The sequence below is a fragment of the Parasteatoda tepidariorum genome, chromosome 10, assembly GCF_982258835.1.
Source record: "Parasteatoda tepidariorum strain Cologne lab strain chromosome 10, Ptep-v5.0, whole genome shotgun sequence".
NCBI classification, from domain to species: domain Eukaryota; kingdom Metazoa; phylum Arthropoda; class Arachnida; order Araneae; family Theridiidae; genus Parasteatoda; species Parasteatoda tepidariorum.
In genome coordinates this window covers 96,829,106-96,843,057 of record NC_141764.1, presented here as the reverse complement: position 1 = coordinate 96,843,057, position 13,952 = coordinate 96,829,106, and the positions used below count along the sequence as shown (strand labels likewise).

The 13,952-nt window shown below is 29.8% G+C and overlaps 2 protein-coding genes across 5 annotated transcripts in view; both read left to right on the top strand.

Moving 5' to 3' along the window:
* The window catches only part of LOC107448085 (cytochrome P450 3A11), a 30,114-nt gene extending 24,565 nt beyond the window's left edge, over positions 1–5,549 (top strand). For both annotated transcript variants that reach the window (XM_071184312.2, XM_043046499.3), the window contains 2 exons: positions 3,629–3,791; positions 5,259–5,549. In XM_071184312.2, the coding sequence (XP_071040413.2) occupies positions 3,629–3,791; positions 5,259–5,360 (265 nt within the window). In that variant the 3' untranslated portion in view covers positions 5,361–5,549. The remainder of the gene's footprint in view (positions 1–3,628; positions 3,792–5,258) is intronic.
* A 4,412-nt stretch (positions 5,550–9,961) lies between these two features.
* The window catches only part of LOC107448092 (cytochrome P450 3A18), a 29,995-nt gene continuing 26,004 nt past the window's right edge, over positions 9,962–13,952 (top strand). Inside the window, exons 1-2 of one of the 3 annotated variants that reach the window (XM_043046500.3) lie at positions 9,962–10,209; positions 12,357–12,453. In XM_043046500.3, the coding sequence (XP_042902434.2) occupies positions 10,133–10,209; positions 12,357–12,453 (174 nt within the window). In that variant the 5' untranslated portion in view covers positions 9,962–10,132. Of the gene's footprint in view, positions 10,210–12,356; positions 12,454–13,952 lie in introns of those variants that run through there. The other 2 variants (XM_087153443.1, XM_087153442.1) reach the window with 2 other exon arrangements.

Here is a 13,952-nt window from a genome sequence, read left to right as displayed (position 1 = left end):
ATATATATATATATATATATATATATATATATATATATATATATATATATATATATATATATACACTCACTAAACATAAAGTGTTTCATTTGCAGTTAATTATTTTGATGATGATATTATTTATTCTATTACTTGAACAATATTTAAACGATCATAAAGAAATTTTTGAAATATGTAAGATTTGAAATCCCTTGGGGGTTTTCTTCACAGGTTCAAAACCTGCCGACTTATCAGAGGTGGAAATAAAAAGTTTTCAGGCACCAGGCTATGCGTAAATATTATTTGATACATATTCCTAAAGAGCTAGCATTCAAGTGACATAAAATCGTTGTGCTCCTCAATTAAAGTCAAGCAAAATCTTTCACAGTAAAACGGTTAAGTGTTTCGTTTTGGGAAATAAAGAAAATTTTAGTCATTATAATTGGTCTGTTAAATAGGTTCAGGGAAAAAGTTTTTCCCACGAGTCAGTTAAAGGGGTAATCGCTAAAACGTTAATTGATGCATACTTGAACTAAATATAGATTAAAAGACAGGACGTGAATTTTAAAGTGTGAGAAAGAGTATATATATATATATATATATATATATATATATATATATATATATATATATATATATATATATATATATATATATATATATATATATATATATATATATATATATATATATATATATATATATATATATATATATATATATATATATATATAGTTATTGAACGATAATAGTAATTATGAAACAAAATGTGAGTAAATAATAATGAAAGTTTAATAATAAAAGAGAATTATAATGCAGTAGAGATAAGAAATTATTTAGCTAAAAACTTAGACATCGAACTATCTTAGTCAATATTTTGTCTATTATGTTTTATTTTCTCAAGCAATAACTGAGTTTCAAACGATATCAGTCAATAACTATAGTATCATATTATCTTAGTCAATAACTTGAGCTTTGAATCATTCAGTCATAAATCTAGACATCGTGCTATCTTAGCCACTAATTTAAGTATAATATTATCTCAGACAATAACTTGAGATTCAAATTATAATAGTCAGTACCTTGATCTTTGAGTTATGTTTGTTAATAGCTTGAGATCATAATATCTCAGTGAATAAATTGAGCTTTAAATTATATCAACTATTAACTTGAGCATCGCATTGTCTCAATAACTTCAGCTTCATTCTACTCTGTAAAAATTTCAAATAACCATAAAAATATTAAAAGTACAAAACTTCAAAGAAAGGGTTGATATTAAATAAGGTAACGTATTTGTGCAAATGATATATTTAACTAACTAAATCAGACACAAAAACGTACTTTCACTGAATTAGCTTACCCCTTTTTTGACGGATTTAGTTTTTTGACGTTCAAAATATTAGAATTGACGCAATTTGGAAAAAATGTCAAAATTTTTCAATATGGTAAGTAAAAAAGTATTTCAAAGTATTTCATTTTATAATTTTAGCCAAAATAAGTGTTTTGAAAATATTATGTTTAGCATTTTAATAGTTTATAGTTATGAAATACAATATGAAACATCGGTGCCTTTTTCTGCTTTAAACGTAAAATCTTCCAAACACTTTCAAACAATAATTTTTAAATTTGCTCTTATTTAGATCTAAGAGAAACAGTTATTCTTTATTGAAATACTTTAATTTACAAAAACAATTATTGATAAATTTTTGAATATGAATGAAAAAAATGTTTTTTCAAACTACTTTTTTGTGTGGATCTTATGTTTTAGTACAAATATAATTCCGGTAATTAAGCATACTTTTTCGTAACTATTAAACTGTTTCTTTTTATGATTGTATATATATATATATATATATATATATATATATATATATATATATATATATATATATATATATATATATATATATATATATATATATATATATATATATATATATATATATATATATATATATATATATATATATATAATATGCGGTGTATCCACACCGATATTTTTTAGTTAATTAGGTGAAAGAAGCATGATTAAAGAGTCCAGATTGTGCATAATCTTCTTTTATTAAGTTGCTATGGTGAAATAGCAGTTTAACCCCTCTCCAAAGCGGGAGAGGGGGAACACATATCCCGTCTAAGCTGACGGATTTTATTTTAGCATGATAAACAACAAAAAGCACACACCAAAAATTTGCTCCCCTATTTTATAGGATGATAAAAAGTTGTGAAGAGGTCCAGTCATATGCTTTTTCTGTATTCTTAAGCCTCATCAAATTTATTTATTACTCATAGCAAATCGTTTAATCTTTCCTTCTATGGAAGTGAAAGATCTTAAAATAACTTCTCTTTTGAAGTATAAATATAATTATTATTCATTGGCATGTTTTTAGCCTTGAAGTCCCAAAATAGAATTTCTACTCTTATCCTTTACGTAATGAAGTTTTAATGCTTTTATTAATACAAAAGTATTAATTTTTGTATATATATATATATATATATATATATATATATATATATATATATATATATATATATATATATATATATCAAAATAATTCTGGCATGCAATTTGAGAGTCAGAGAAAAAGTATACAAAAGGGACATCAGTGTCCGCCTGCGTCAAAGGGTTAAATGTAATTTTACTTTTTATGTTTTTCGCTAATCAATATATGCAAAGAAATAAAATACATAAATAAAAAATTGCACGTAGTTTGAAAAATATATAATTTTTGAAATTATTTAATTACGATACTTTTTTAAATTGTATATCACACACATTTCACGTAGTCATTATATTTCCAATGCTTTTCGATTCTCACAATAATGGGAAAAACTATGAGGAAATAAAGGTTAAAACACGACTTTATTTTTCAACATTATGTACTTTTAAGCACTTAAAATCACTTTAATACTGTAATATAGTGTTTTCCAATTTCATCCTTAAATATTCAAATTTCATTCTTCGAAATACCAATTTTATAAATAAAATCTAAGGTAATAACGTATCAAAGAGTATATGTAAAATATTTAATTAGGGTTAAGAAGATTTTTCATAGTTTTATCATTAATGACCGTAAATGAGGTTTTATGTCTGACGGTTAAATTTTCAGCCCTTGTGCAGAATTTGTTTCCGGTGCATATACTATATGTAAGCTAAAAATGATTAAATTAAGTCGAATTATGGTTTACTTCGAAAAATTAAAATAACTGCTATAAACACTAAAAATGGTTAACAAATTTAAAAATGGTTAATAATATTTTATAACGTTGAAATGTTAGTATATTTAGGAAATACTAATGGAATATTCTATAAATACTTATTTTTTTTTAATAATATGTTCTATATATTGTTTTTATAAGTATTATATTTTTCTTTAAAAAATGCCATTTTTATTTCATTGGCGTTTTACTTAAAATAATTTCATAAAGGCAACCGTAAGATTTAATAAATTATGAATTATAGGTTTTAAAATTCATCACTGGTTATAAAAAGAACTAACTCGCGGAACCTTTTTAGAACCCTGAGGTTCCGCGGAACACCATTTTAGAACTACTGCTTTAATATAGTACTTCCAATGAAGTCAAACAACAGTTGTTGCTCCTGTTATCTTCTTTTGCTAGTATTTAATGTTTCATCAACACATTTTTTCAGGTTCAACCCAGAAAATAAAGGAAAAATTGTTCCGTATACCTATCTACCTTTTGGTGCAGGACCTAGGAACTGTATTGGAATGCGATTTGCCCTTTTGGAGTCCAAAATTTGCCTTGCCAATGTCTTTAGTACTTTCCAGGTTCAAACTTGTTCGGAAACACAGGTATTGCTTAACGAAAAAAAAATATTTCATAAATTTTGTGTGAAAAAAATTTTTTCATAAATTTTGTGTGAAAAAATTTTTTTCATAAATTTTGTGTGAAAAAAATTTTTACTCAAATTTTTCAATAAAAAAAATTAATTGTATAGTTACACTCTAACCCAGATGTATTTTAAATTAAATAAATAATCCTAAGAAACTGAAGTGATAAGATATCAAATCAATTCGTTAATTCAATCTTTTTCTACCAGTTTTTAAATTTTTACCGGTAGTGACTATTCTGTTTTTTATTTTTTATTTTATTATTATTATTTTTTTTAATGGTATTAAAAATGGTACTAATTAATTAGGATATTTGAACCACCTTTTTTTAACTTTTAAGAGTGAGTCCTAGAACGTTGAAGACCCGCTCAATAGAACAAGCTATTCAGGTTGGCTACTCATTGCTAGGATTACCAGCATAGTGGGAAAATCTGGTAGTAAAGTTCTTTTCAATCATTTCATCTCATTCAATTAAAAAATCATTTTCAAATCTACATTTAGAAACTTTACTGCCAGCTGATAACCCAAAGAATTATGAAATTTATTTCCTCAGCTAAAACTGTTGCAGCATTGCTGTCAGCAGGTCAAGGTTTAAGAAAAAGTGATGGTCAAACTATTTCGTTATTGAATTATTTGTGGGTGGGTTAACAATACTTCGGAATATTTTATCAAGAACCACTGCTTATTTTAATATGAAAGTTATACTAGTATATTTAGAGGTAACAATACTTTATGCATGTTAAAATTAAACTGAAAGCAAAAAGAATAAATATATAATAGTAATTATAATAGTGAATAGTAATTATAATAGTGAATAATAAATGTTATAATAGTCATACCTATATTTTTGCTACCTCTTTTTTTGCCAATTGCACATCTCTGATTGAGTTAAGTATTTTTTGAGTGTTGCAGCCGTTACTTATTTCATAATTCTGCTTTCAATAAATCATAAATAAATTAATAAACACTGTGCTTAACATTGGTGGTATAGTTTGTCGAAAGTAAGAACTCCCCCAGCCATTGATCTGGACCCGGGGCGGTGACTATAGTAACGAGGTATAACTATTTCAAGTAGGGGAATAGGGTCATTGTTTTGGGCAGTTTTTGGTTCGGGTCGGCGAAAAATCTTTTTCTTCGGTCTATTGTGTTAGCCCTAGAGTGAAGAGAATCTACCCTCCCTGAAATGAGCTATTCTTGTTTCCATAGCAGACTTTGGGGGGGGGAGTTCTTACCGTAGACAAACTATACACAGAGTTAAACATTAGTAGTCGTTAACTCCAAAATTGGGACGATTATCCAACGACGATTGTAAAACAAATAAAATGTGATAAGTTTTAACCTCATTTTTGATGGGGCTTCGAAAAGTACCATTTAAAAGCATTGATCATTCTGTATGTCTTAGCACAACTAATAATTGTTTCTTTTCAGATACCCTTAGAACATGACAGGGGTGGACTGGGCTTTCTTCGGCCTAAGGAAATAACCCTTCGATTTGTAAAGAGAGATAATTGTCCTTTAAAATGTTCATAGAAGTACAAATTCATCAAGCACAAATTTGTGTTATTACAAACATTTTTATGCGTGTGCGTGATTTATGTGCTTGAGTATAAGAAGGAAGACGTACATATTATCAATTACATTTGTAATGCTATTTTAGTTCCTTATTTTATAATTCATTTTGAATAAGATTTCGTTAAATAAACAATTTTTGTGTTTAAACTTGTTATTTGTATTTATATCGTCTCTGATGTTCTGCGACAGAAATTTAATTACTTATTTCTCTGCAAGTTTCGTTTCGTAAAAGTTTCTGCAAGTTTAGAAGATTTATAAAGATTGATTTTTTGGATATATTATGCCGATGCGTTTCTGCTGCTCCAACCTAAAGGCACCCAACATAACTAGTGCTTGAGAATGAAAACTGAATCGAATGCCAATATCAAACATAACGTCAAGAACATAAAATTACGACGTTGAATGGCCACCAGTGTTCAAGGAACCAGATCCGAAAAATCCGACATGTCTTTTTTTAGCTGTTTACCCATACAGATTTAAAAAGAAAAAAGAACTCAAATAAATAACAGTGATTTCCGCCAAGTTTTCTTATGGTACACACATAACGATTATTTACACTGTTCTGTTAAACGAGAAAAGAAAATTAGAAATTTAAATACATTAAAACGATTAAGTTCGTGAAATTTAACGCAGAAAGGAACTTAGTTTAATTTTCAAACACTGCCTGAGGAAATGAGAATCGGAATACATCAGCAATGACTTATAAATTCATTTCTCTTATTTGATTGCTCAGCTTTAAAGATTTGAATCTGTTATAACTATTGAGTTCGAGAAATCTAACACAAAAAGGAATTTAGTTTAATTTTCAAATGTTGCTTGAAGAGAGGAAAATTGGAAGACTAATTTAATCTACAAAATCTCGTAAATTCACTTCAAACTACAGGTTTTGTTTCTCGAATGCATCATTCTTTAGAAAATAAAATATTAATTTTTGTAAAATTAATGTTATTAGAAGTAAAAAACAACAACACCGTTCTTTCGTCACAATGTCAATTTAAAAAATAAATTATTTAAATTGCATATATATATATAAGTAAAATTTTATGGTATTTAATTTATAATTTTAGACAAATGCTAGAATTTATTAAGCATGCGATTAAATTGAGGCTTGCTTGAATTATAAAATAAAATGAGAGCAATACAGGATTTATTTGCTGAAACTAGTACTGAAAAGATTAATCCAAATATTAGTTTTAAACGCTGTAGAGCCCTCGTACTTAATGCATTTGAAGAAGATGATAACCAGTAACATAATTATTTCATTATTAGATTTTATTTAGACAAAACATACCTGATATACCATGATTAAATTAAGAAATCACAATTGTATCGCGATTCCAAATTTTTTTATCATTGATCTGAATTGAAAGCTATTAAAGAGGCATTTTGAGGCACTCTCATTCATTTTTCATCATAGCACTTTTCAAGGTAATTTACATATGCTAAATATTGTGCATGTTTAAACAAAGCAAAAACTTACTACTCACAATTGTAAAAGTTAATTTTCAAAAGAAAAAGTCTTCCTTCATAAGACCTAATTTTTCTTTTAATACAATTAAAAAATATATAAACTGATATGTGCTCTTAAAAACTTGAAAAAAATGTACATAAAAGACATTTTATTACATTACCTTTTTGCTCATGATGATTACATAAAAATCGTTATAACATGAGCGCTGTTGTTATAACTCTGAGCATTAACTATTATTCGTTAATGCTCAGCATTTATATTTAAACACAGGTCATTTTCTTCTTTAGAAAAAAGTAAATAGTGGTAATAACATGATTTGACTATTGACATTTATTTTAAATAAAACATTTGGGTGACTCAGGAGATAGAACGCTCGCCTCCCAATGAGCAGTCTTCTGTTCGAATCCCAGCTGTGGCTGGTCGATACGAATTCCGCACTCGGCTTGCACCGACAGCATTAATGACGTAAAATATCCTCGGTGATAGACGGAACACGAGTTAGAGTCCGTATGTGATCAGACTAATCGTGGGAAGTTTTCGTGGTTTTCCTCTCCGTGTAACACAAAAGCTCTCCTTAATGGCAAAATTTTGCCTAATATTTGATCTTGGACTTCCCTTGTCGTCTGGATTGGGTTCAAAATTACAAAGCTACGCACTTGGACACTGGTGATCGTGAACCCAAAAATTGGATCAGCTGTTAAGCGGCAGTAATAAAATAAAATAAAATAAAACATTTGAGACCTGGTGGCTCATGGGATAGAACGCTCGCTTGCAAATGAGGTGAATGGAGTTAAATTCCAGGTCCATACGCATCGGCTTGCACCGATCATATTTCTGACGTAAAATATACTCAGTGGTAAGGGGACCTTGGATTAAAGTTTTCTTGCCATCGGGCTAAACGTGGGAGGTTTTCCTCTCTATGAACGCAAATGCGGGTTAGTTTTATCAAGAACTATTGGATAACCGTGGTGGCTCAAGGGATAGAGCGTTCGCCTTCCAATGAAATGAATCTGGTTTCCAATGAGGTGAACCTGGTTCCAATTAGGTGAATCACAGCGATGGCTTGTCCATACGAATTCCGAAAACGACCATAGTGCTGACGAAAAAAATCCTCAGTGGTAGACCAATCAAGGGTTAGAGTCCCCTAGCCGTCAGGCTGACCATGGGACCTTTCGTGGTTTTCCACTCTAAATGCGGATTAGTTCCACCAAAAAGTCCTCGACGAAGCAAATTTCTCCCAATACTTGATCTAGGACTGCACTTGTCTTCTGGGTCGGGTTCAAAATTACAAGGCTACGTAGTAGTGCGCTCAGGCTTAGTAGTAGTATACTCAAAAATCGGGTCGGCCGTTCAACGTCGGTGATAAAATAAGATAAAAATAAAACAGTTGTAGTCAGGGTGGTCGCAACCGAGAAATTTTTTTAAAGAGGATCACAAATGTTTCATGAGATAGTTGGATACAGAAATAGGCTAAAAGTTTTAATTTCACTTAGAATGAAGTTTACTAGTTTTAACATCTTATATCGCTATATATTTTTTAACTTACAAATGTAGGAGTAATGCAGGAATGCATTACTCCTGTAAAAATGTAAGAAGATATAAATAGGAATCGGTAAAAACAAATACAACTTGTTTCATCAAACACGATCACAAAATCTCTGACTGAATCATAACTTGTACCACAAAATCACTTATTAAATTTACTATAGTTCGTTCACCAGGTGTTGGCACTTGGCTCCACCTCCTCGGACGAGGAGTTCATTTCCCTGTGGGAGTAAGAGGAAAAAACGTCTCCGCACTTGAAATTGAGACAACCCTTAATGTGCTCCAAACGCAAACAGTGTATTCTTTTTCAGTCACTTACTTCGCTTTATCATCAGCTATTATACCTTTCGTTACCCTAGCTAATTAAATATATTGTTGCAAAACGTCTCAAAAAGGACAAACTCTTCCCTCAAAAGAAGGAAATATCATCAAATTTATGAAATATTTAATGTTAAAAAAATGCACATTAAGATTGTGAAATAAATATTTTAGTCATACGATCGCCAAATATCAACCTTGTTTAGGATTGTTCACAACCTTCTCGCAAAAATAGCGAAATAGTATCATCTTTCGATACCACGTGATGAAGGCGGATCCAAGTGCCAACTCCTGGTGAACGAACTATAGACCATTAAATCCCTTACCCGTCTGTTACTATTATGATGATCAATTAATAGAAGTTCTGTTTAAATCTGCTCTCAGTTATGTATGCTAAGCACAAAGATTTGAAGTTATAAGTACTTGTTTATTCTAATCTAATACTTCATTTCATTTTAATACATAATGTACTGATATCATTGCGCATTTTTACTCACCATTCTTACTGTCGACAATAATCGTGATGTTATATCAATTGATAATACCCACGACTATTATCGTATTCGATATTAACCGCTGTCAAAAACGGTACTATTGGTGCTAATACGCATCGTACAAAATAGAATTCTAGATATAACATTATAATACGTATTTAAAATATGGTTATCACAATTTTTAAAAAGAATATCTATCATCAAGATGTAACCTTCAAGTGATATAGCGTTTGTAAAAAGTAATTAATCAGTTGATAGATTTTTAAATGAATTATTAATCTACAAATTTTAACTCTTTCATCGCGAAGGACGTCTTCCAGATATATTCACTGTGTGTTAGAGACGAGATAATTCGTCCTCCACACAAAGTTTTTCAATATATAGTAGCGCTTTAAGCGAATTATTTAGCACATTTAGTATAGATTATTATTTTATTATTTTTATACCTGCAAACACAAAGTGAGAATTGTAACGGATTGCAATCGATTTATTATTTTCTAAAGTTACAAACATTAAATAAACAACTTGGAAAGAAATTTGCGTTTAGCGCAGAAAAAAGCGAGACAAAGGCGCGCTTATGCCGCCATGAAAGTGTTAACTAAATGCTCACCGCAAATAGAACCAAAAAAAAATAATGAAAAAAGAGATCCTGGATTAGCTCTTGACGCAATTTTTGATTCGAAATATTCCTTTTGACATTATGTAGATAAGGATTGTTCAGGGTCATCTTTATAAAAGCGAGATCGAGACTAGATTAAACTACTACTTTTTATATTCAGACAATTGACTCGTCTCTCTGATTAGATTTTATTTTGCCAGAGTTAGCTGTTCAGATTGTTTCGATTTACCTAAAACATTCGTTCACTGCAGAGGATAAAAGAAAAAAAAATTCTCATGTCAAGATGAATATTTGGGATTTTTTACTCAATTATTATGTTTATACCACTGTACTAGGCAGTCTGATATTCTATATTTATAGGTGAGTTACTTTCTTATGATCTATATATTATGTTTCTATGTCCAATAAGCTTAAGAAGTACATCAATAAATTGGATAAGATCAAAATAAGTAAAATACAGCTCTAAATACATCATTAACAAAAGTATTTTTCCTCAAAAATGAAAAGTTTCTGACTTATTTTTTAAGCAATTTAAAAGTCGTGCTAATGTTAGATATAATGTAAAACCAATGAGATCTTTATGTTATGGTATACAACTTACTAACGTTAAGGAAAAAATAAGATTACTGTATACATTGCGCAAAATAAAAAACGGACCGCCCTGAATAACTTTTGATCTACTGATCGGATCTTCGTGTTCTAGGACTCATTCTTAATGTTTGAAGAGGATGACCTCAAATATGCTAATTAATTAGCGCAGACGATATTTTAAGATACGAAATCAGGCACATCTCTGAATAAGCATACCCTTTTTTCGACTGTTTCAGATTTTTGACCTATAAGATGTAGCCACAATCAGGAAAATATGGTTCCAAAAGTTTGGTCAGAAAAGCGCTCCGAAGTTTTGACCCCTTAATGTTAACTTTAGTTTTTGCGTATTTCGTTATAGCTCGAAAACTTTTCAGTAGAATTGAAAAAAATTTGGACACAATTATAAAATTTATTAATCCAATAATGATTGCAGGAAAAAAATAACCTTTATTAAATATTTAATTTTTTCTATTATTTAATTTAATAATGGTCGAAAAGTTTTTGAATTGTAAGGTAGACAATTTTTTGCATCATTTTAAAGAATATAATTTTAAAAAGCTAACTGCAAAATTTGAGAGAAATCGGTCGAATAGTTCTTGAGAAATTGAATTTCAAGAAAGTCAGATATTTAAAATTCGATTTCACAGGAACTATTCGACTGCTTTTGCTCAAATTTTGTATTTTGCCTTGTAAAATTATATTCTTTAAAATGATGTAAAAGTTGTATTCTTTACAAATTTTTTTTACTAATAATAAATACAATAATAAATATTTAATAAAGGTCATTTTTTGCTTGAAATTATCTTTGGAAAAATGAATTTTATATTTGTGTGCAAAAACTTTTAATTTGCTTAAAAATTTTTTGAGATAAGTTGAAATATCCAAAAAGTAAAGTTATTATTAAGGGGACCTAACTTAAGACGGATTTCCTGACCGATCGCGGCTACCCCCTACATTTTGGAGGTCAAAAATCTGAATCCGCCGAAAAAACGGTATGTTTATTCAGAGAAAGTAAGTTTTTGACAGCTTTCGTATCTTAAATATAGTCTGCACTAATTTGTTATTATGAAAAACGTTATAATATACGTATGTTTGAGTTGTAGAAAATAAAATAATTGAAGACACAACTTTTTAAATTAAGATTTAAACGTTAAAATATAAATATCATATACATATGTATGATCGATAGAAATTAAAGTAATTTAGGATTTAACTTTTTAAGTAACGATTTAAAAGTTAAAATATAACTGTTCCTAACACCAGAAATTTTTTTTCTTCCATACTACAGTACAATTTGGTATCTATGTGGATTATTCGGTTTTAAGGCAGTTTTTCGAAGGCTCTGTCATAATATGAAATTATTCTTTGTCTTTTGTGTGAATAATATGCTATTTTCATAACTGTTGTGAATTTGCAAATGCTACTCATGACTTAAGTTTAGCCTATTTAAGGCCATCGCTGTCTATGCTTATTCAGAAATCGGTGCAAAGCGTCAATATGGAGGAATTGAACAGTTTTGTGGAATTGAAAAGCATTTGTGGTCTAATTTTTTAATATTTAAAAAATTTCCTCCAATGCTGCATCATCTGGGGTCATAAAAAAACTGAGCAAAAACTGGTAATCAGGCAGTGATTTTGATAATTTTCATCTAGGTGGAAAAATGCCGCCAAAAATTGGCGATTTTTAAAAAAGTTTAATAATTTCTAAAATATTTAAGTTATTTATCCGTTGTTCAGCCCAGATAATTCTTCACGGCAAGATGAAATACTTAGTTTAAAATCATAGCATTTTTTCGAGTGTTAGGCACTTAAAATGTGATTTTTTATATTTTCCTTGGCGACAGAGCTTCGAAAAACAACGTTAAGATCAACCAATGCTTGTCTCTGAACATAATTAATTCTAAAATTGATTCACAGATATATTACCAAGAATCATACCTTTTGGGAGGAAAGAAATGTACCTTTTATAAAACCAGTCCCATTCTTTGGATCCCTGTGGTACAACCTAAAAAAGGTAAGTGATTTTCATAGTTTAAAAAAAAAACAGACTTCGAATAATGGTTGATATTAAACATAGAAGATAATTTTTAAAAAGGAAACCTTTAAACACGAGACTTGGAATTTTGTATTATCATTTCTCATATCCTTAAACTTACCTACAAAACAATATTTTTCTGACACAGGTTAATCATAAAACCCTCCAACGTAAATTTTACATAAAAATATTTGTTGCTGTTGTCGTAGGCCATTAAGGCAAGAGGTGCGAATGCTCTTGTTTTCCAGTGGTGCCATCTATGGCCAAGAATTTCAACTTTTGGTACACCCATACGTCACACCCGTATATAGGGTGGATCTATTCATTCCCGTAATTTTGACCTGAACCAGAGAGCGATTCATCTCCAATTCAGTACCCCCAGAGGTATAATTTTTCATGCGAGGACCTTGCGACTCAATAGATTTAACGTGCACCAGTCACCATTTACTACACGGAGAGTCTTCTGCTGACTGGATTTGAACTCCCGTTCTCACGAACGTGAGACCAGCGCCCTGCCAACCAGAATATCCCGGACTAGATACAAATATTTAACAAGAGCAAAACCGTGCACTTAAATATTTGTTATTTGCAAAGAACTAATTTAACAATTTTGGTTTGCTCGGCTTTTGAAATTGTAACCTCATAAAAATAAAACTATATTTAAGGAAATATATTTCCCTACCTATCTTGGAAAGCCGAACTTTTAATTGATCAAACAAATGATGTATACTAGTGGGCTGCGCCCCCTGCTCGCTAACGCTTGCCAACCCCCGAAAATTGCTACGCAGTCTTATATGGTTTGCAAAGCAAACCAAGATCGCTCGCTACTAACTTAGGTACATTGCAAATACACAAAATTCTAAGAATTCAAAACAATCATTCAAATCCATACAACAGCTTTTTTTTACAAAAAAAATTACATCTGTTTAGTAAATACTAAGTCATTAAAATAAATTTGAATTAAAAAAAATGACATGTAATTCGTTAAACCTATTAGAAATGCGCTATAGTATAAAATCTTAAAGCGTAACAGCACGACTGAGACTCATTTTTCAATGAATAACTAATAACAATAAGACAAATAAATTCGTGATATAAATCAAAGATCGTCAAATAAATTCACAATACATAAATTCGTGAAAAAAAGCGCTTTCGACAAAATACTAAAATAGAGATCTATCGACAAAGACTACTCACTTCTGCCTAGCTTAATGTTATTTCAGTTTCCGTTTTTAAAAGAGCTTTATGTTGAGCCAGTTTTTGGCATGTGACATTTTTAGCGGAAATCATTGGTCGATTTTCTAGTGTTGCCATTCGGGGAGTTGTAATGAGGCTTTTTTTTTGTCACCGTGTAAGAGAAATATATATATATAGATGTAAATTGTTCTTGATTAATTATTGAAATTTTTTTGCTCTAATTTTCATTGTTTACATTCGTACAAGTTATTGAGGTCTAAGGAGAATTGAGGCTTGCAGAA